General features: G+C 43.0%; 1 protein-coding gene across 7 annotated transcripts; it reads right to left on the reverse strand.

Annotated features, from left to right (window-relative positions):
- Window positions 1-1,029: 1,029 nt before the first annotated feature.
- On the reverse strand, window positions 1,030-17,694 carry CDV3 (CDV3 homolog). 7 transcript variants are annotated; one of them, XM_023538841.2, is made up of 5 exons: window positions 17,355-17,694; window positions 16,530-16,606; window positions 9,214-9,362; window positions 4,991-5,150; window positions 1,030-3,652 (listed from the first exon to the last, which is right to left on the reverse strand). In XM_023538841.2, the coding sequence occupies exons 1-5, from the start codon at window positions 17,592-17,594 to the stop codon at window positions 3,649-3,651; spliced, it is 630 nt and encodes a 209-aa protein (XP_023394609.1). In that variant the 5' UTR covers window positions 17,595-17,694; the 3' UTR covers window positions 1,030-3,648. The 7 variants fall into 7 exon arrangements, with proteins under 7 accessions (XP_023394609.1, XP_010597813.1, XP_010597816.1 ...); XM_010599511.3 differs by having other exon boundaries at window positions 1,030-3,830; XM_010599514.3 differs by having other exon boundaries at window positions 1,030-3,370; window positions 17,355-17,692.
- Window positions 17,695-22,531: the final 4,837 nt, after the last annotated feature.

Here is a 22,531-nt window from a genome sequence, read left to right on the forward strand (position 1 = left end):
TGAAACTATTCTCCATTTTGTGATCATGTAATGGTAGTTTCCTTGGGTGTGTAGCCTGTGTCCAGTATATATGGATGTTCTGCCAAAGCTCTCAATCCTGCATCCGACTCATCCTCCTCTGACCTCTGGTTCTTTATACATGAGCCAGCAGTCTGCCCCGACCTACGGATTTTGGGACTCATCAGCTCCTGCAGCCCTGTGAACCAGTAGCCTCCCACCTGACCTGTTTTGGGTTCAGCAGCCCCTGCAACGTTAAGTCAGTAGAAGCCTCCAGCCTGAATGCCTCACCCATGAATTTGGGACTTGCCAGTCTCCACAACTGCTGGAGCCATTTCCTTGAAAGAAATCTCTATGTATGTTTACATATATATATATATGTACACTTGACTGGTTTTGCTTCTCTAGAGAACCCGGCCTAAGACAAGGACTGTGTGCTTCTGTACGTGTGGGTGTTCTATTTTAAACAGGGCTGTCAAGGAAGACCATACTCATACGGAGAAGCTTGAGCAAAAGACCTGGAAGAAGTGAACTAGACAAGTACAAATAGCAATCAAGCAGTAAAATGTTAACATTAAGTTTAATTATCAAAATGACTTAAAATATACTTTCTCTTGTTTTGAAATTTAAGGACTATAATGATTCAGACTAAATCCTCAAATTTAAAATGGTGGCCAATTTGAGAAATTTACAAGTCTTTCAAAGGACAAAGCCTCAAATCTTCAGTCTTCAGAGTAAAGAGTATATTTCCTTGCCATGGTTTAAAATACAAAATACAGGAACGATGACAAACTCGTTTCAATGCCTGCCTTATCTTTAGAAAAGAAGTGATTATCACAGCTTTGCAGCCGCTTTTATTCCACCTTTTTAGCACTTGGACTGCTCTGCAAACATTTCTCCAACACAATGTATGCTTCTGAGATGAGAGTATTATCACCCTCCCACAGCAAATGAGGCATGACATCAGTTCACCACTTTCAAAGACAGAATATGGGTTAGGGTTTTAGGAAAAAAAACTATTACACTCCAAAATCATATATTTACTTTTTATTGAATTTGTTACTGTTACAGAGTTCTTGCATTGCCAAAACCATGCCTGAGAATCCGAAGAAATGGTACAATGAACAGCCTCATCTACCCATCAGACAGTATATAAAACTTGATTCATGTGCATTTTTGATTAATTTCACAATCTTTTAAAAAGTGGTAACGAGTTGGAGTTTTAAATCTGCTGCAGGTCTTCTGATTTCTAGTAAAGTATGCCATTAAATAACACGTCTAAGTATTTATCTCAGTTCATTTCTCAATAACATAACCCCCAATAAGATTTTGCTGGAAAAGGTGCATACCTTTCCAGGAAAATTGGTGGCTCAATGTCCAAGAGATTATTTATTAAAAGTTTTTGGTTCCCAAATGAAGTCTTCCGTTGAACCAAGAATTCCTTACTTCTCTTCGAATCATCCAACCTCCCCTTGGCTCAGCTACTCACCCAAATACATCAGAAAGCAGGTATCCTGTCTGCCATCTCAAATAATGCCAACATTATCGCCCAGAAGTGGCTGGCAGGTCCTGTCAGGAGATACTGTAACCCTCCGAAGAGTCCAATTCCTGCACTGACACCAGGGCTTTGAATTGGTTCAAACCACTAAGTCATGGCTGAGGAAGCAGAACAGGAACAGACCCAAAGTTTTACCATTTGGCAGATTTGGTATGGTAACCAAAACGCAAAAAATTACAGGTCAAAGCCCTGAAACAGGAGACTCAGGAGAGGGGAGTGACATACATCAAAGTGGTGTGGTCAGCTGCCACCTTCTGAGTGGGCCACCGGTACTTCAACTGTGCTCAAAATCTGAGGGCAAGAGATGTGGTTGCTATGCAATGCGTATGCTGCCCTTGTTCTCTAATAGCGGGATTAAGTTTCTAGCAGGGCTTTGACCTGTAATTTTTCCCATTCCAGCTATCTTTCTGGTTCATTGTAACTTTAAAAACTCGAGCCTGTTCCAGTGACACTTCCTCAGCCATGACTGAACTGGACTGAACTGGGCAGAACCGGCTCAAAGCCCTGACACTTTCCTCAAGACTGAACTCCTAGAGGAAAATGCTCCCCTAGCAGGATGGTTTTACTCACCCATTTGCTTCACCCTTGCTGGTATCAAGTCTGCAACTCCTGCATTTGGCAAAGGGATTTATTATAGAGAAACCCAGACTCTGCATCCAGTGGTCACAAACCACTTGGAAATATCTCTATTGATCCAAAACGACAAAAGTAGAAAATTACCAGAATAACTTGTTAGATGGAAGAAACTTCTCAGTAACTCTGGGTAGCTTCCTCAAGTCCCTTTTAAGGACTAAAAATTCCTGGACAGTTGAAGCTGTAATTATTAAAAAAAGAAGTGCTACATCACCTGTCTTTTGCCTCTGACTCCCCAAATGGGCAACATAAAGACACACCAAAAGGCTGATAATAGTGCTAGCTGGGACAATCACTGCATCTATAGACTGTCCAGAACCTTAAAAAGTTGGGTACAAATATGATAGCTGGAATTTTTGTAAAAGATCATACAAGATTCATGAAACTTCAATAGGTTTTCGGCAAAGTTCTGCTCACATTGCTTCGAATTCATAAGGACAGGTAAGTGAATCCTTTAGCCTGCCATTTACTATACAATTTAGACCCAACTAAAGGCTTTAGCAGCACATGAACTAGAGCCTCCCAGCATCCACTGTCCTTTTTATCAAAGGCTTTTTGGTTCCACTCTAGGGGTTGGGCAAATTCATGAAACACCTCACAATCCTAATGTGTATCTCGGGTTGCTTAAACAAACAATATGCAATCAAAAAACGTATCCCAAGTCAAAGCAAAAAAAAAAAAAAGGCCCAATGTGTAGAACATAGAAAAAGCACTACCCAAATAAAAAATTACTAAAAGAAACAAGATTATTCCCTCCCCATCCCCTTCCCCACTTCGTAGAATCAAGCTTGGTTTAATTTAATTTGTGGTTACCTCAGAATACACCTTTAAGGTTTAAATTATAAATCACAGCCCTACAGATTATCTGAAGACATCAGTTCTTTTGTGAGTGGCATGTTCCCGGAAGTCTAATATAGCCACAGCCTATTACAGAAAGTATCCCTTAAGGGTGGGGCACAGGACAGGTTAATTAAGGTCACTTAAATCTTCGTCTTTTACAGCAGATCAGAACCCAGATGGCTGACTTTCGGCAGGATTTCTGATAGGAATCCAGGAGAGCTGGTTTCAAGTTTCACAGACACTTAATAGCTGTAACCTTCTTATCCAGAAGTTGTGATCCACATGAAGTCCACAATGAATGCGGCAAATCTGAGGTAGTCAACCCTTACGAAGGCTCAGTATCTGAACATAAAAAGATTTTGAAATGACCACTGGCTGCAGTTTTTGGTTTTTGTATTTGCAGAGTAATCATGAAAGAACACTGCTGAATCTAGTTCACACATTTATATAACAATGAAAATTTTCGCTAAATCCAATATACATAAAGAGCAGTTGTGACACTTTAAACTTCCATAGTGCAACAGGGCTGATCATTTATATCGAGTGGGCTGCATCGTTGCTGTAGATCCAGCAGAGATCAGATGATGAACGGCTGTTCGTGGTGGTGAGCTGTAATCTAGTTACCTTGGGAGAGTTAGCAAAGACCATTCCTTAATTGTACTGTGTGTGGCTGCCTTTCTGGTTTTCAAGCACGGCATACTGGTTGTCTAGCTGAAGTTTAAGGGCCTGGTGTTTTGAAACCTCATCCCTACCTCTATTTTTGTGTCTTACTACTTCAAAGCTCTTCTCCATTTCTTTATCCCTAAGGGAAAAGAAATGTAATCAGTAAATATTTCTTCTTCATTAGGTTGTTTCGAAAATATTCTTCTTTGAAGAAGGGGGAAAAAAAAGCCACCCCTTAGAAGAATCTTGGAGGAGAGAAAGAGGGGAGAGCTGGTATATAAAATCCTTATAAAACCACTTTTTAAGGCTTCAATTGAACATAAAACAGAATACCGTATGAAGCTTTAAGGTCCTGTTTTTTCCAAGGGCACGTCTATTGAATAATCTTAACTGCAAACCTACTTCGAGACCAACTCGAGGACAACTGCAAAATTACAAAGCTAATGACATGGTGATTCCTTCCAAGACTGACTTTCACTTTTAGTAAACAATAGACAATCTGTCCACCTCTCTTTCTTATGCATAAAGAGTAACAATTTTCTCTTTCAAATGAAGTTCTACTCATTATCCAATGATTTCTCCTCACTTCTATTTTGTGGGAGTGGATGAGATCAGATCAGGTAAAGAAAGATGAGTGGTGAGTCACTCCCTCTCACTGAGGCCCCTTAAGCATCTGTAGGATGGAGCAGAGGAGCAAGTCCAAGCGGAGGTTTAAATTCAAACCAGCTGTGCTCTCAGACTGGGAGTTACTTTTAAAGCCACCCAAAGAAACAATATTTCCATCTGATGTCATTTACATTTCTTCCCATTTTATTTACTTTTTAAAAAATCATGTCCCTAAATAAGATGTGGATGTGCCATGTGTGGTCATTTAACTCCAGGTAGCATTCATTTTATGTACCTGCTGAAATAAGATTATTTTAACATTAGATTTATAAATGCCAACGTCTTATTTATTCACATTAACTGGGAATATAATAATACTGCTCTTACATTTCCAGGCTTTCCATATTACAGAAAACAGAAACCCACAATAGTATATTTGTAAGTAATCTTAAATGAATTTTCATAGCTACAATGTAATATAAACCAGAGATAAGAGAAGCTGTTTTACAGACAGGCTCTTCCAGGGCATATCCGAAGTCCCATCCTAGTTCTCAGTTGCCTGTCAGCTGTTCCCTCTGCTTTACCAGTAAGGAATAATTCCCCTCAGATGGGTTTTCACAGCCCCTACACCTCACTCCCTGGCCAAGGGGAATACAGGACTCCAAAACAAAATGCAATAATTACAATACTTACCTCCGGCTTTCTACATGCTTAGCAGTGGACTGCAGGGAAGGAAACTGTGTATCACTGTATATTTCTGGTGGTCCTTGTGGGGTTTTCCTTGTTGTGGTTAACCTGGCCCCAGGAGGCCTATACACACCGCTAGTCATCGCCAGTTCTGGGGTTTCTGTAACTAATAGTTTGTAACAGTTTAGAGAAACTATTCAAATACTTGGCATTTTAATAAGTTACTCCTGCATTCTCAATCATTTAGCAATTACAGAAAAAACAAACTAAAAACTCCAACACCTGACATAAAAAGGTCTCTGGGTCAGAAAATGGGGAAAGTTATCTGAGGAAACGCCTCAACGTGAGAATATTCTCTTTTTCTAGGGTAGTGTTCTAACTCCTCTTCCGTGTGCAGTTTTAATTATATATGTGAGTGAGTTCGATAAGCCAAGTTACTGGGTAGTGAAGAGGGAGTAGGAAAAGAATTTGCTGGACCTGGGAGATAGGCCTCATCCGGGACTTCCTTCAGAATACGACCGCTTTTGTCCTCAGTTTACACATCATAAATAAAGACAACCACTTATTTATCTGGTTGGCAGAATAGGTAAGATGGTATATGTGATGAATTTTCTGCAGCTCTTTTTTAATAAAATGCCTGTGTAGTTATTAGAAGTTCCCAAAAAAAAAAAAAAAACAAACCAAACCCACTGCTGTTGAGTCGATTCCAACTCATAGCACCCCTATAGGACAGAGCAGAACCGCCCCATATGGTTTCCAAGGAGCACCTGGTGGATTCGAACTGCTGACCTTTTGGTAAGCAGCCGTAACTCTTAACCACTATGCTACCAGGATTTCCAAAAGTTCCAAAGGTGACTAATAAGAAATAAACGATAGCCTTCATGATTGCACTGTCTTCTACATCATCAATTAATTTTATGGTTCTTTCTGTTTTCTGGTAAAACAAGAAAAAAAAAGGTAGCTAAGCAGCCCAAAGTTCTCTACCGTGGTTAACATTTTAGGGACACAGCCTTCCAGCTTTTTCCTACATATCTCAAAATGGGTTCAAACTGTGCTTTATACATGTTTTCCACTTTACTTATCAAAAACTTCATTTCATTTCAAATAAGCATTGACACCAGCATTTATTAGCTAAAATACAATGCAGCCATTTTAATAACAATATGTTGCTGTGTGCCGTCCGGTTGATTCTGACTCATAGTGACCCTATAGGACAGAAGAGAACTGTCCCATAGGGTTTCCTAGGCTGCAATCCTTACGGGAGCAGATTGTCAGGTCCCTTCTCCCACGGAGCTGCTGGTAGGTTTTTGTACTTAGCCATTACACTACCATATATAGCAGTATAAAGGTTTATTATTTTGTAGAGTTTTTAATTATATTCGGGAAAGCTTTTAACATTATTTACCAAAGAGTCATCAAGTGTCTACCGTGTGTTAGATACTGTTCTCTAGGCTACACACTGGGGATACAACTGTTAGAACAATACGAAACCCCTGCCTTCGTGAATCTGATATCCTAGAGCCGTGCTGTCCAAAACAGTCGCCACTAGCTACACATGACCATTTAAATTGACTATAATTTAAAACATTCAGTTCCTCAGTCACACTAGCCATACTGTAAGTGCTCAACAGCCATGTCCTAGACAGCATATTCCATCATTGCAGAAACTTCTATCAGACAGCACTATTCTAGAGGCTGGAAACAAAGTAAGTAAAAACAGCCAAGGGCTATATCAAATAGTACGGCGAGGGAAGTGTGTACTTGGAGTGCAGGATGGATAGGGTAGTAATGGAAAGGGTCATGATTTTAAGTATGGCACATGGGGAGGGTTTCACTGATGAGGTACAAAAATTGAGCAAAGACCCGAAAGAAATAAGGGGACAAACACGTAAGACTAGAGTCGGCAAACCATGGTCCACAAGCCAAATATGGCCCACCATCCGTGGGCTGTGTTTACTGAAAGACAGCTATGCTCGTTTGTGTACACACTGTCTACGGCTACTTGTATGCTACAACACCAGAGCTGAGTAGCTGCAACAGAAAATGCAATGGCCTTTACGGAAAAAGTTTACAGACCTCTGATACAGAGGAAACAGAACTGCAGGCTGAAAGCATAAGCACAACAGACCTGCAGTAGCTAGTTTATCTGGTATATTCAAGAAACAGAGTTTATCTGGTATATTAAAAGATCAGATTAACAACAGGGCATAAAGTCAGAAAGGGGGCTGCAGGATCACAAAGTAGATTGTATAAGGCCTTGTAAGTCATTGAGAATTTTTAGCTTCTACTCTAAAGGAAAAGGGAAGCCATGTGAAGTGACACTCTCTGACTTCTATTTTAAAAGGATCCCCACTGTGGCTGCTGGGCAGAAAACAGAGTGCAGAGGAAGGAAGGAGAGAACAAGGGTAGAAGAAGAGAGTCCAGGAAAGAGGCTACCTCAGTAATCCATATAAAAAAATATGGTAGTTCAAATCAGGGTAGTAGCAGTGGAGCTGGTAAGAACTAACCACAGGTAGCCTGAATTTATTTTGAAAGTAGAGCCAAATAAATTTATTGACAGGCTATATTTAGGTATGAAACAAAAGAAGTTAAAGATAACTCCAAAGTTTGTATCCTGGGAGACGGCAAGGATACCACTGAAATGAGAAAGGCTGAGGGTGGAGCAGGTACGTGAGGGGGTGAGGATGTGTTCAGTTTTGAACATACTGAATCTGAGATGCTGGGTAGGCAGTGAACACATACATTTCTGGAGTTCAAGAGACACCTGAGTTGAAGTTGAAAATTTGAGAGTCACTGGCATATAAATGGGACTATAGATGGAGAGAGGGTAGACAGAAAAGAGAAGTAAGGATTGAGCCCTTGCTCCTGGCTTTCTACATGCCTGGCAGTGGACTGCAGACTAGCACTTGAAGGTAAAAAAGAAGTACCAGCAATAAAGACTGAGAAATGATCAATGGTAGGAACATGTGGTGTTCTGGAAACCAAGGGAAGAACGTGCTTCAAAGGTGTGATCAGCCGTGTCAAACGCTGTTTATGGGCCAAACAAGAGGGGGACTGAGACTTGAATGCTGGATTTAACAATGCAGAGGTCATTTATGACAACTGATAGACAATGCAGTAAAAAATAAATAAAACAATGGGGGGGGGGGATATATATATATAGAACATTAAAAAAAAGGAAACCCTGGTGGTGTAGTGGTTAAGTGCTACGGCTACTAACCAAAGGGTCGGCAGTTCGAATCTACCAGGCACTCCTTGGAAACTCTATGGGGAAGTTCTACTCTGTCCTACAGGGGTGCTATGAGACAGAATTGACTCGACGGCACTGGGTTTGTAATATAAAAAAAGGCTAGAAAGGATGCAAAAATGTTAACATATAAATGTTATTGGCGATCTCTGGATATTAAGATTTGGGATGATTTGTTAATCTTTATACTGTTCTGCATAAAGTAATGAGCATGTATTACTTTAAAGCAATGTTTCTCAAACATTTCTCATCACAGCCCACCTACAGAGCTTTTTCAGTTATCATTTTCTTCCTCATCGCCACCCTCTCTCCCAGAAATTCTAGTACCACAGATAATGCTGTATATCTGTTTATATACTTGGGCCCTTTGAATAGCCAACAACCATTGTAATATCTCAACTTCCTCCCCTCAGTTGAATCAATTTTCACCTCCTTTCAGCCAGCCCTGCTGAGAATTTACATGTCTAAGACAGGAGAATGAAGTGGGGAGGGGGGGAAAAAAAACAAACACACAGGGGAAACAGGAGGGGCTGTCAGCTGGCTGTCAAAAATATTTTACCATGACAAAAGCTCTACGCAATGCTCTCCCTGACTTTTAGACTTTTAGAGTAAAACTGGACCTTTGGTAATATTTACTAAAAATGAAGCTTATCTTGGATTCTAGTAAATGAAAATCTTTTCTTTATCTTTTTTCACCATTAGTCAGGAGTTAATATTTAAGAAATTGGGCGGGGGGGAGCTTAAATATTTAAATTTGGCAAGTCAGTTTATCTACACATAAATTTCAGCCTTAACTTCCAAATTCCTTGTATGTTGGATCTGAAAGTCTTTAGAGACATATACCAATCTCTCTCCACTCAGTAATAGAATGAAGCCTCATCCCACCCTCACCCCACCACGAGCAGCCATGTAGTTGAAACCTGACTATACATAAAATTACGCAAAATTCCATGTCTTTCTGAGACTGAAGTACGCAGATTACCAATTACTGCGGCAGGAGGTGCTTGTACTGGAGCTGTTCTATTCCAGGGACCTGAAGACTTTTCCACACCACTACCACCACCTCCTCCACCTTCTTCCCAGTTATCACCTGGATCTTCTCTCTTTTCATTATCTTCTTCTTCCTTTTCACTATTGGAAAAGGAAAAAAAACAAAATTCAATTAAAGAATCATCAGGAAAACAGTCCGGATTCCAGTTCTGTCAATGCTTATCTGTGTGACTCTGCAGAAGTCACTTGACCTTTTCCAAGTCCAAATGCCTCACCTGCTTTACAGAGAGGGGATTTTACCTCTTGGACGCTGGGACTTCCACTTGACTCCACATGAAAAAAAGTTTCGTTGCTTAGAAAACCATTTCACCTGATTTTCCCTTTCTGTAATCTCCCTCAATGGTGAACCGCCTCATACACTCAAAAATATTTACAAAAAATTAACACACCGGCATGTTTGTTTAAGACAATCTGCCTGATTATCTATACCAGCCCCAAGTAGGAGCAGGACTCCAGCAACTGGCTCAAGTGACTGAAGGAGAGAAGGTAAGTTGATTTAACCTGAAATGCACAGAAGAAGGCAATTTGAAGGCTTAAGGGTAAAATTACTAGAGTTTTCTACGACCCAAGAATACAAATACGTACTTATGGTAAGTCTATTTTAGTGATCAATTAGTGATCAAATGAAGCTTCTGAAACTTGTGGTTTTATTCGCTAATCCTTCAGTACATGCTACATTAGAATCTGAGGAAATGCCCTCAAAATTATAATTAATTCACATTCTAGCAGAAGAAAACAGAGCTGAGTGACTGCCATCAGCGCTGTAGATGTTATTATCGCCAGTCCTCCCGTCTGACAAAGGGAATGTATGGAACTAGCCCCCCATGAGAAGACATAAATTTTTTACCCATTAAAAAAAGAAGAGTATGGAAAAATTATCTTTGGCTCAACAAAGATATTCTCAGTGCTGATACATCCTCCTGAGACTACCTGCAGTGTTTCTTTAATGCCAGTTTTTATTTATTTACTCTTGACTTGACTTGAATCAAATTTCTCCAAGACTTCTTTGATTATTTTTCCTTTTGCTAGATTATTTATTACTATTTTACCTAAACATGAATGTTCTAAATTATCAAGTACATATACCTTGTTTCTACTGCTGACTTGACAGCAGATATTCAGCAAAGTGCCCTATCAAACTTCCTTTCTGCAGCTCTTTGACCTTGCCAGTGCACCAGCATACACTGCCAACATTTCCAGTGAATTATTTTCCATGACAATTGTGGGTTTTCCGCTATCTCTTCTCAATCTCGTTCACCATGCTGGCTTTCTTTCCTCAAGTAAAAAAACCAGGACTGCTCCCAAAGCTCTATCCCTGGTCTTCCAACACTATCTCCTTTTGCTGTCTGGTTCACAATCATGCCACTATCCATATACAGATGGATGGGAACAACACAGCCTTTCTTGGCTTCTGAAAAAGGATTAACTGGGTGACATCTAAGGGTGCTTTCTCCATTTCTATTATAATACATGCCCTGAGTATAAAGCACAAATTTCTTGAATAGCTTACAGTCTCCTTTAAAGACAATCTGAAGAAACCTTCAAAAATAATGGCAACATCATATGAACTGCCCACCGAGAGATGATTCAAAATTTAGACACCTATGCGTAACAATGTGAAAGGGGAGGGGGAGTGAGCTTATCTTCAATCTGCATTTTATATCAAGTTTTTTCTTCAAACTATAGTTTGTCTGAAGATAGAAATGGATAAAGAATATGGCCACGCCACTCCTCAGTCTTCCTTTTCGTTAACACATAATAGAATTCTATGCAGCCACTTAAAACGTGTTAGACCTATACTGACATGTAATATTTGTCATATAAACCAATAAAAGTTACTACAACAATGTCTATATACTTAATATAAATACTGAAACATCTAGAATGATTTTTAAAAATGTTAATAGAAGTAGCTCTGGGTGCTAGACTACACGATTTTTATTTTCTTTATTCAGCAAGCACTAAGGACCATATTTAAAGCCAGACTGCCTGGTTCAAATCCAGGCTCTGCCATCTACCAGCCACGACACTTTGAGTAGGACACTTAACTTCGAGATGCCTCAGTTTCCTAACATGTAAAATGGGGACAGCAGGCCCATTATGAAGATTAAATGAGGTAACAGACACGAAGCACCTACAACAGTGCCTGGCACATAGTAAGCACCTTAACTGTTCACTATTACATGCTTCCTAATATCTGTTTGACTTTTCTTACAAGCAGCACACATGCTATCTTTATAACTGGAGGAAAAAAAGCAGTTTCCATTTGAAAACAAACAAATGTGAAAACATGTTCTTTTCAAATGGGTTCTAAATAGATACCAAACAATCTGACCCTCTTTTCTGAAGTTTACAGCCTTGGAACCCTGTGTGGTCGGTAGTTCTACTCTATCCTACAGGGTTGCTGTGTCAGAACTGACTCGACAGCAGTGGGCTTGGTTTTGGTTTTATTACCTGTTTCTCTTCACATATTCAAGAAAATGTCAACTCTCCAAATGCCAAAGCCAGGATAAGAAACACTGCAAACAGTTATGTCCACAGAAAACAGGCTAAAATTCACTATCTGACCCAAATGCAATGTGTATCTTCTTACCAACTAAATTTCAGGTTTTTAAAAACATGACAATGTTACTGTAAATTCATCATCACAATTCAAAGTATAATGTCTTGAATATGTTTCGGTGTGTATGGCACTACTGGAGAGATGCGGAGAATGGTGACACTAGAAAAGGAACACTGACTATCTACTATGCCAGGCAGTGTAAACCTCACAACACCAAGGCAGGGAGGAGGTCGGCTGGACACAGGAAGACACTGATTCTCAGAAATGTTGAGTACCTTCCCCAGGGTTACAAAGTAGCAGAGCCAAGTCAGTGAACTCCAAAGCCCCTATTTTTATTTTGCCTCTTTCATTCTATCTTCTTTACAGCTCCAGGATATATATATATATACACATATGTATACACACACACACACACACACACGACAGAAATTTTCTATTTTGAGGTTTGAGGAATTCACTTTCTTTCATAAGGTTGATCAGAATTACATATCCCACAGCAGCGGTATGTTTATAAAGAACAGAACAATCTTATCTCTTTACCTCAAGAGACATCATATGCGAATTCATGCACCCTAGCCTGCCCTCCCCAACACGAGAGGGCAAACAGCTAAATCCAAAACCAGACTTGACAGAGCTTCTGCTGGAATGCTGGGCATCTCCATTGGTTTGACCCTGTTATACCAACCACTGTGACAAGAGTAAAATGGGGAGATAAAAACGGCCTGGTTTTCTTACCTGTTTCTCTTCACATATTCGGGAAAATGTCAACTCTCCAAACGTCAAAGCCAGGACAAGAAACATGCTGCGAAGAGTTATCTCCACAGAAGACAGACTAAAATTCAGTATCTGACCCAAATATATGTGGGTCAGATATAACAACATGACTTTGGGTAAGATCTATTAATTTAGACACAAAACATGCCCTTATAATACTCTTGGTACTTAAATCTTGAACTGGTGGGTAAGTGTGAGATAGGACATTAGAACAGTATGTTTGCTGCTACTGAAAAAAAGTTTCCCCATTCAAACGCACACTTACCTCTGATGAGGGCTCAGCATGCCAACATACTACAAGATTAGCGTCAAGAATTTAAAGACTGTATGCCTTACCTGTGGTTAACTCTCAGATAGTATACAGAAAAAGAGAAAAAAATAAAGCAAATGTGGCAAAAACAATCGATGGATCGGGGTACACAGTTTATTTAGCAGTATTTATTGTACTACTCTTACAACCTTTCTGACGTTTGTCATTTTTTAAAACAAAAAGCTGCGAGAAAAAATTTAAGGCTATGGGCAGAGATCTTCAAGGTATCTTTAGCCAACTTTCAAAGTTTCCTTTTCCATTGTCTTATAGTGAGATAACAAGGTTGGGTCTTTCATGGATAGAAAAAAAATAGCAAACTCTGTTTCTCTTACCTTCTAAGGGCTTTTGCCCAAAAGGTGAGACCAAGCTACACAAGACGATCGTTCAAGATCTCTAGCAATGTTTAACCCAGAGAGGGATTTGTGTATGTTACACCACTGCTAAGCTGCACGTGTGATTTTCTTGTAGTAGGTCCACAGTGAACTGACTCAGCCCAGTCTGATTTCAGTCAAAACCTTATATGCCTCCACTACTCTTTCTCCTCATATCCTGGAATTATAAATCAGGAGCCTTATGGCTAAATAGCAGAGAAATTCCCAAGAATACGTCATTCTGGTTTATCCACTGGATAAACCACTGACAGAGGCAATTAATACTTATTAAGTGCCTACTTGGAAACCCTGGTGGCGCAGTTAAGTGCTACAGCTGCTAACCTAAGGGCTGGCAGTTCGAATCCACCAGGCACTCCTTGGAAACTCTATGAGGCAGTTCTACTCTGTCCTATGGGGTCACTATGAGTCAGAATCGTCTTGAGGGCACTGGGTTTGGTTTGGTTTTTGTTAAGTGCCTACTATACGCTAGGCATTTTACAAACATTCCAGTCAAAGAAATCCTCACAAAGCTGTGGAATGGTCTCAATTTTATAGCTAAAAACTAAAGTTTGAAAGTAAAGTGAAATGCCCAAGATCAAGCAGTAAACAGCAGAGCTAAAATGCAAATCCAAGCTTGTCTCTCTCCAAGCTCATGTTTTTGCAATATTATCAACTCCATCCCATTTATGTGAGCAATCTACTCTCCACTCCTATAACCAAAGTATCTTTCCTTGAGGATCCCCCAACCACATTGTTTTACTGTCAAAAAATATTTAATATAAAATTTACAAGAATATTCAGCATATGTTAGTTGCCATCACATCAGCCCCAACTCAAAGCAACCCCAGGGACAATGGGATCTGACTGTTGTGATCCACAGGGTTTTCACTGGCTGATTTTCTAAAGTATATCACCAGGCCTTTCTTTCTAGGCTTAGTCTGAAAGCTCTGCTGAAATTTGTTCAGCGTCACAGAAACATGCAAACCTCCAGTGACAGGAAAGTAGTGGCTGCGTTTGAGGTGTGCTGCCCGGAAATCAAACTCAGGTCTCCCATAAGGAAGGTGAAAATTCTACCACTGAACCATCACTGCTCTTTTTTATCATAAAAGGTGGAAATTTCAGTCATTATTAAACCTCAGATGCCTTTTTACCCTTGAGCTTTTCCTGAAAACTGTTAAATTGCCCTTTATTAAATGATTTATGAAGGCAAAGGAAATACAGATGCCACAGCAATTGAGGACCCACAAAAGCAGCTTCTTGAGGATCAGATGTCAAGGACATTTTTCAGTGTTAGCAGGTTAAAGGAAGACCTCTAGGACAGCCACTTAAGGACAAGGACCAGAGGCCACAAATAAGGATAAGGACACAATATAAAAGCTGGTCTACTTCAGGTCAAACAGAACTTAAATGCTCGTACTAGCTGAGACTTACTTAAGCCCCTGGTAAAGCTGAAGAACATAAGTTATTTAAGAAATGTTTCACCATGTCTGGAATTGCCAACAGTTATAGTAGAGACTAAAATCACCCTGAATATGGATATGAAATTCATATTCAAGGATAGAAAAACATAGGATCAGTTGAAATAGTATCCCTAATTTAACAAAATCAATTGCTAGCATTCAGGTCAAGCATCAGGAAAAAGAAAAATAATTTTTTCTAAACTGAACCTCTTCAAATGTATCTGAGAAAGCAAAGGAGTCCACAACTGGTTGGAAATAAAATTCCAATCTAATCACTTGTACTTCTCAAGCAAGAAGGCACATCTAAATGTTTCCCACCATCGATCAACCAGGAGGCTTCACTTTGGTTAAAAAAGAAAGTTAGGCCCCTGAAATTATGTATGTAAAGCAACCAAGACATAACATTAGCCAGAGGTAAATGTTCAACAAATGTCAAGAACAGCACTCCTTGTGGCTAAATAAGTTATCTAAAAACATAAACGACGCCATCTAGGAAGGTCAAAAGACAGTTTTTGGTTAAGAAAATTACTTCCTCCACTGTACAACAGGCTCGCTGGCAGTGTACACAAATTACAAACTTCAAACTGGAGGCAGTTTATCAAGGTAATTTCTTTAAAATGAGAATAAAGAATTTTTTTCCTCTTAAACCAATGGAATCACATATTCATCTTTTTCTACATTATTAAACCCAAAATATGGTATTTATTTACACATCAATCTAAAATTGACTACTCTAAATTGGACTTGATAAAAACATGTTCTGAATTTCAAATCCTCTAAACCAACCAAATTTTCAAAAATTACTGTTTCCTTAAACTTTAAAAATAACACGCTTAGATTATATGATTCTATTCCTATACATTTCAAAAACAAGTAAAACTAAACTACAGTGTCAGGCTAGTGGTTACCCTTGGGGGTGAAGGCAGTGAGTGCCCGGAAGCAGCAGGAGAGGGACTTCCTCTGCACCAGTTCAATTTCTCGACCGGCTGCTGAACGCATGATTTCATGCACTGTAGGAACCCGTAATATCTGTACTTATCTTTAAGTACGCTATACTTCAATCACAAAACCGAGATTAACTTGTTTATTGGAAAAGATTTTTAAAATGTCCACATTATTTTTGAGAAGAAAATAAAAACTAAGTTCATCCCACCAATATTAAAAGTGAAAAAATTTAAATGACAAAATCAATCTTAGCTGTCTCAAAAAGGCCTAACCTGGGCTAGAAGCAGGAAAAACTCTCACAGGATTCTGGAACTAGCAGCTAATCTGATGAGCATAGAGGGATGTTAAATGACTTCTCTGCTGTCACAGACAGAAGAGGAACAGACACAATCCATTAATGCCGTAACAAGCATATCTGAAGCATAAGATGGTTACAATGCCGCTTTGGGGCTAAAAAATAACCAAACATGTACTTAAAAAAACCAAACCAAACCCAGCCCATTGCTGTTGACAGTGACCTTACAGGACAGAGCAGAACTGCTTCATGGGGTTTCGCAGACTAAATCTTTACTAAGTGGACTACCACATCTCCTGCAGAGCAGCTGGTGGGCTGAGCCACTACCACCGCACACACAGTTAGCAGCCGACTGCTTTAATCACTGCACCACCGGGGCTCCTACACATATACTAAAACCCAGTGCCCTCGAGCCGATTCCGACTCCTAGCGACCCTAGAGGACAGAGCAGAACTGCCCCACAGCGTTTCCAAGGAACATACACCACCTACCCTAAAGGTCATTTAAAGGCGTTTGTAACCAGACCATACCTTATTTGCATTGCCTGAACTCGGAGGCCGCTGTAATCAACCTCTTTTTGCTCAAATTCTTTCCACTCATCTTCATCCTGTAAAACAACCATGTAATAAATGCGAGCTACTTATAAACATACACCTACGGCAAGTATCAAACTATGAAAGGGGGTCAAGCGGTCGGAACCCGAATTAAGTAGAGACTCGTTTTTCTGGCCTGAGTCCTTGCTTGTTCCCGAGACCGATTAGACTAGAGGACCAACGTGCCCAGCAGCTCAACACTGTTACTGCCACCTGGGTCCCTCATGAGAGCTGTTACTTTAAAGCCACCAAGAAAGCCAAATGAAGTCACTAGCAATGCCACAATTCAATTTCTAATAAGTGAGGCCATGAGACTGTTTAGTCTTTCCTTGAGGGGCTTATAGGCCGTCGTGTCTATAGAAATGCCCTACATGTGATTGTTAAAATAGAAACTCCAGCTCAAACTAGCGGGCTGCACTCACAACACCCAACTACTGAGAAGAGACGTCACTCGGTGCGTGCTACTCGGTGCTGAGCACTTCAGACCCAGCTTCCCCGACGGTGCCGAGGCCCATCTTTGGGGTGAAAGGGCGCTGAGTCCCGGTACCGACGAGCCGGAGACGCGGGGCAGCCCACATCACGTGGCCTCGGGCCCCCAGCCGGGTCCCCGGAGGGCGGAGGCGGGCACGTGGGCGGTGCACAGCCCGAGTCCCGGCCTCCCCAGCCTCCCCGGTCCCGGCCTCTCCGGCCTCCCGAGTCCCGGCCTCCCCGGCCCCGGCCTCCCCGGCCCCGGCCTCCCCGGCCCCGGCCTCGGCCCCTCACCTTCGTCACGGCCTTGGTGGCGGCCCCCGGGCCCGCGGCCCCCGCGCCAGCAGTCCCGCCGTCGCTCGGCCGGGCCCCCGCGCCTGTCCCGCCGCCTGCCGCGCCCGCGGCTCCACTGCTCCCGCCGGCGGCTCCTGGCGCGCCCGCGGCGCTTGCCGCGCGGTTGCTCCGCTCCTTCTTCTTTTTCTTGTCCCTCTTAGCGAAGAAGTTGTCCAGGCTCCGCTCCTCCGTCTCGGCCATGGCCGCGGCCTCCTCGGTCCGGATGGGTGGGGCCGGCGGCAGGCGCGGCCCGTGGGGCTCCGAGCTCGAGGCCGGCTCTGTGCTCACGCTCCGGGGCGCGGCGACGCCTCAGCCCCGCGGGGTCGCCGAGGCGAGTGCGGCGGGGCGGACGGCTCCCCCCGCGTGCTGGCGGGCGGTGGTACTGTCCGCCTGGGGACTGGCGCGCCGCGGCCGGCGCCGAGCCCGCCGCTCCCGCAGCGACAGCAGCGCGGGGTCCCGCCCGCTCCACAGCCCGAGGGGAAGAGGAGCGCGCGGCGCGGCCGGGATCTCCAGCGACAGTGCTGGGCCAGCGGCGGCGCGTGCAGGAGGAAGGCGCGCGCGCGCAGGCCCGGAGAGGCGGGGAGAGGGGACGGGGAGGGGAGGGAGGGGAAGGAGGGAGGGCGGGCCACCAGGAGAGAGCGAGAGGCAGCGCCCGCGCCTGCGTACTTAGCTCCGCCCCCTGCGGTGGGAGCGCGGAGCAGCAGCGGCGGGAGGAGGCGGAGGAGCTGGGCCAAGAGCCAATCAGGTGCCGGGACGAAGCGCTTAGGCGACAATCCCCGCCCCACATGGGGCGGGGTCCTGACGTGCGGTGCGGAGAGGAGGGTCTATGCAAAACAAATAACCTGCCTGATGACTCAGGCCTCCCGATTGGCCCAAGGTTTAGCTTTAAGGGCGGGCTCTTGAGAGGTCTGGTTGGTGACTTGGCTGGAGAAGGCCAGCCGGAGGCGTGGGTGGGTTTCGTTTGGGCGCATGCGTAGGCTGCACGTGCGCCGGCTTGACCCGGGCGAGCTGTGGCCTTTAGTCGTTTGAACTTTGCCAAATGGAAGGGTTGCGTTAAAGATCGTCCTTCCCGCCTCACTCGCCTTTGTATTTCTCTGCTATGGCAACTATTTCCATTTTACGGGATGATGATTATGAAAGTGAGAGGCGCAGTGGCCTGGAGACTTAGGTGCCGTTTACAAAAAGGTCTTTTATTAGATAGCTAGGAGATTGATTTTTGTCTCAGCTCCACTGTCTACCAGTATGTCTACCGGAGCCAAAGAAGCCTGACCCCCAAGTTCTTCAAGTGTAAACTGGGGATCCTCGATCTTGCACGATTTGGGGGATAGAGTGCACCTGCTAACTGCCCACACAGTGGATGAGAGATAAATGAGTTTTTAATAAATTTAAATAGTCACCCCTGCCCTGGCTTAAGTCTGGACGATGATTGCGGTTTATCCTTAACTTCTATTCCTGATAAAAGGAATAGGGTGGTCTCTCATAGGAGTGGGAAGCGAAATGCCCCATGCTAAACCTGCTTTTGCCATTTAAGTAGCCACAGGGCCTTGAGCACTGAGCATGAAATGAATCTTTGTATATGAAAAGGTAGTAAAAACGTTTCTACTTCCTTCTAAGAACAGAGGAGAGAGCTGTCACAGACACTGAGGAAATGACTCAGACACATAGCCTCATGGGGTGGATACTAAATGGAGTGGCTTCTTTGTCTTTTCCTTCAGTTTCCCCATTAAAGGTTGGCCTTAACTCCATCCCACCCTCGTTGCTATTAAAGAACTAAGTCCTGAATATGTCACCAAAATAAACCAAGGGCCTTGCCCTGGCCAACGAAAAGCTTACACATTCCCCAAACATAAACTGCTCCCAACTACCCGTGATGATATCTTCTTGGGTCCCTAGGTAACTTCTGTGACACCATGTATCTTCCTGTGATGCAAACTAAAGTTGAGTAGTGGTGCCCAGCACCACCCTCCCTTGACATTTCTGATCAGATTTCCTTTTTCCTTCATTTCTTCCTTTCTTCATCTATGAAGCACCTATTTAGCTATATTTAAGGCAATGTGCCTTATTCAAAGTTGAATAACTTGTGAATCTTGCTTTCAACTGCCTTATAATCTAGAAGACAAAATGTGGAATCAAACAACTGGAATGCAGTCCTCCTTTTCTTGGGTCTCCATCAATACAACGGTGCCCAGAAGGAATTAATGACCTGGGAAAATGCAGAGAAAGAACAGCACTTGAGGGCTGACACTGCAAAATGTCCTTCATTTTTCAGTGTGGTCGGTGGCATTCTCCAAGAACTTGACTGTATAAAAGATTCAGGTCAGGTCAGCACATAGACCAGTACCTTTGTGGCTGTGGCATTCTTCTCCATGAAGCTGGCTCCTTATTCCTTGAATCCACCACCCTAAAACTAACAGCATCCCATCCCCACCAGACGCTCCTCTTAAACCTCCCCTATCACCCTGTCCCAAGTCAGTTACACAGAGCCCTGAATCCTGCCATCACCACCCCCCTGCCCCCAGAACTCCCATCTCTGAAGCGTCCTCCAACCCTCTCTTGATGAAAGTGTCTTCCCCTTTAACCCTCTGTTTTAGTGTTCAGGCCTTCCCCATCTTTAAAGCAAAACAGACCTTCGCTTGTCCTTGCTAGAATCCATGGCAAAGGAGCAGGACAAGATAGAACAGTTGAATAGCAGTAAGGACCCAGACTTTCCACGTATTTCAGCCCATCTTCAAAGGTTGCTAATGCTGTCTAAACATGGGAATTTCTCTTGGGTCCTCTGGAATGGTACAATCGAAAAAACATTTCGTTTCCCTAGGCAAAGCCCTGCTGAGCTCCAATATTCCATGAACTCGAGAGCTGGCAAAGGGGAGTCAGGTCCAGCCCCATTGTCCCTGGGCTCTTTTCTGCTGAGCTGTTTGTTTCAAGTTCCATTCTGCCACCTAGGCTGAAAATTCCACTCATGCTCAGCTCGGAGGAATGCTGCTCATGCTGGCCGAACAGAGCTCGCCAGGAAATGGGCGGCTGGAATTCTTTCATTTGTGGCTTCCTCTCTAACATCTGTGAGGCAGACTATGCTACTGCCTGGACTGTCCCAAAGACCTTTTTCCACTAACCAAACCAAACCAAACCCAATGCCGTCGAGTCAATTCCAACTCAGAGAGACCCTATAGGACAGAGTAGAACTGCCCCAGAGAGTTTCCAAGGAGCGCCTGGCAGATTCGAACTGCCGACCTCTTGGTTAGCAGCCGTAGCACGTAACCACTATGCCACCAGGGTTTCCCATTTTTTTCCAACTAAACAAACAAACAAACAAAAAAAAACCCAACTAGGGAGCAACTATTTACAGGTCACCCCTTCTGGGGAGCTTCTTCGGACTTTTCCTACAGGCAGTTTGGTTTCCCGACCTTGAAAGCCTGAGAGTCTTTGCCCAGTTGGAATTTGATGCCTTCCTGTGATTGCCATGACTTGTTTACTGCTTATCCACTTTCACCCATTCATTTACACATACACACATAAAAAGCATTTAATGAACACCTACTATATGCCAGGGGTCCCTGGGTGGCACAAATGATTAAGCACTCAACTAGTAACCAAAATGTTAGCAGTTCAAATCCACCCAGGGGTGTCTCAGAAGACAGGCCTGGTTGATAATCTACTTCTGAAAGATCACAGCCATTGAAAACCCTATAAAGCTCAGTTCTACTCTGAAACACACGGGGTCACCATGAGTGGGAATGTATTTGAAGGCAACTGTTTTGTTTTTTACTATATGCCAGGACCTATGTTAGGGAGTTAAGAATATAAAGATAACCAAATCAGATATAGGCCCTACCCTTACAGAGCTTACTGGTAGCTGGAAGCAGACACATAAACCAAAAACCAAACCCACTGCCGTTGAGTCGATTCCGACTCTTAGTGACCCTATAGGACAGAGTAGAACCGCCCGATAGAGTTTCCAGGGAGCACCTGGCGGATTTGAACTGCCGACCTCTTGAGTAACAGCTGTAGCACTTAACCACTACGTCACCAGGGTTTCCCTACCCTTATAGAGCTTACTGGTAGCTGGAAGCAGACACATAAGTCCACACGATTATAGCACCTTGAAAGCTCTTGAAGGTAGGATGATGTTGAACATACAGCCTATAGCACACGGGAGTTTGATGTTTGTAAAATATAAAATACGCCCATTAGCTTTAGTTCCCAACTTTCCGTGGTAACAGGGGAATGCACGTTCTCCTTCTGTCACACATACCTAAGATATGTGCCAGTTAACAGTTGGTGGTAGTCCTTCGGTAACTAATGGCAAGCCTCCTCACCCAGCTGTGCCACCTCCTTTCGCAATATTGGAATCAACTTGATGGCAATGGATTTGTTTTTGTTTGTTTTCTGGTTATGTACTTCAGCCTTCTATGAGTTGGGACTATTGGGAGTCAGGCTTCCCAGGCAGCTGAACCCCAGGACACTGACTTGGCTCTGAACCAGGTTCAGTTCTTTGGCAGCCAGTCAAATAACTCTGGCACAAAGCAAGGCCTTCTGACTCAATCATTTTGATCACAGAGTGCAAAGGATATAATTATTTTGGCAAGACACAATTATCCTCCTGAACCCAGCTCCATTCCTGATCCTACTTTGTGACCGAAAAAGTAGATCGGAAATTAGCATTTTCTGCTTCTGATTCAGAGCCACCCCAGTCCTGGTTATCAGGTCAATGGGTTAATGGTACTGTCCTTCTCCTCCTTGGGCTGAAAAAGCAGGGCAAGGCTGAGAATGTAGGGAGTGCAGAGAGACCTTCCCTCATGTCCAGTGGAAGGCAAGTACTTTCTCTTGGAGCACTCTGCTCTTCATGGTCAAGTGCTTGCTCTCAGGAGTCAACTCTGCCTCAAGTTTTTTCATCTGTAAAGTGGGGATGGGAAACGTACCTGCCTGGTAAAGTTGTGAGGATTAAACGAGGGAATGAATTTAAGGGCTCTCAACTCAGCGTCTGGCACATAGTAAACCTAATTTATGTTAGCTGTTATGATAATTGCTTCCTGGGTGACGCAGTTTGTGCTACTAACCTAAAGGGTGGTGGTTCGAATTCATCCAGCGGCACTGCGAAAGAATGGCCTGGTGATCTGTTTCCGTAAAGATTATAGCTA

Source organism: Loxodonta africana, chromosome 26 (genome assembly GCF_030014295.1).
Source record: "Loxodonta africana isolate mLoxAfr1 chromosome 26, mLoxAfr1.hap2, whole genome shotgun sequence".
Taxonomy (NCBI): Eukaryota; Metazoa; Chordata; class Mammalia; order Proboscidea; family Elephantidae; genus Loxodonta; species Loxodonta africana.

What these genes read in the sequence shown, in the direction of transcription:
- CDV3 (XM_010599511.3), bottom strand. Translation starts at nt 17,594, where the DNA reads ATGGCCGAGACGGAGGAGCGGAGCCTGGACAACTTCTTCGCTAAGAGG. An exon ending in CCACCAAGGCCGTGACGAAG is followed by an intron (nt 16,607 to 17,354) that starts GTGAGGGGCCGA and finishes GTTGTTTTACAG; the next exon opens with GATGAAGATGAGTGGAAAGA. An exon ending in ACCTCCTGCCGCAGTAATTG is followed by an intron (nt 5,151 to 9,213) that starts GTAATCTGCGTA and finishes ACAAACTATTAG; the next exon opens with TTACAGAAACCCCAGAACTG.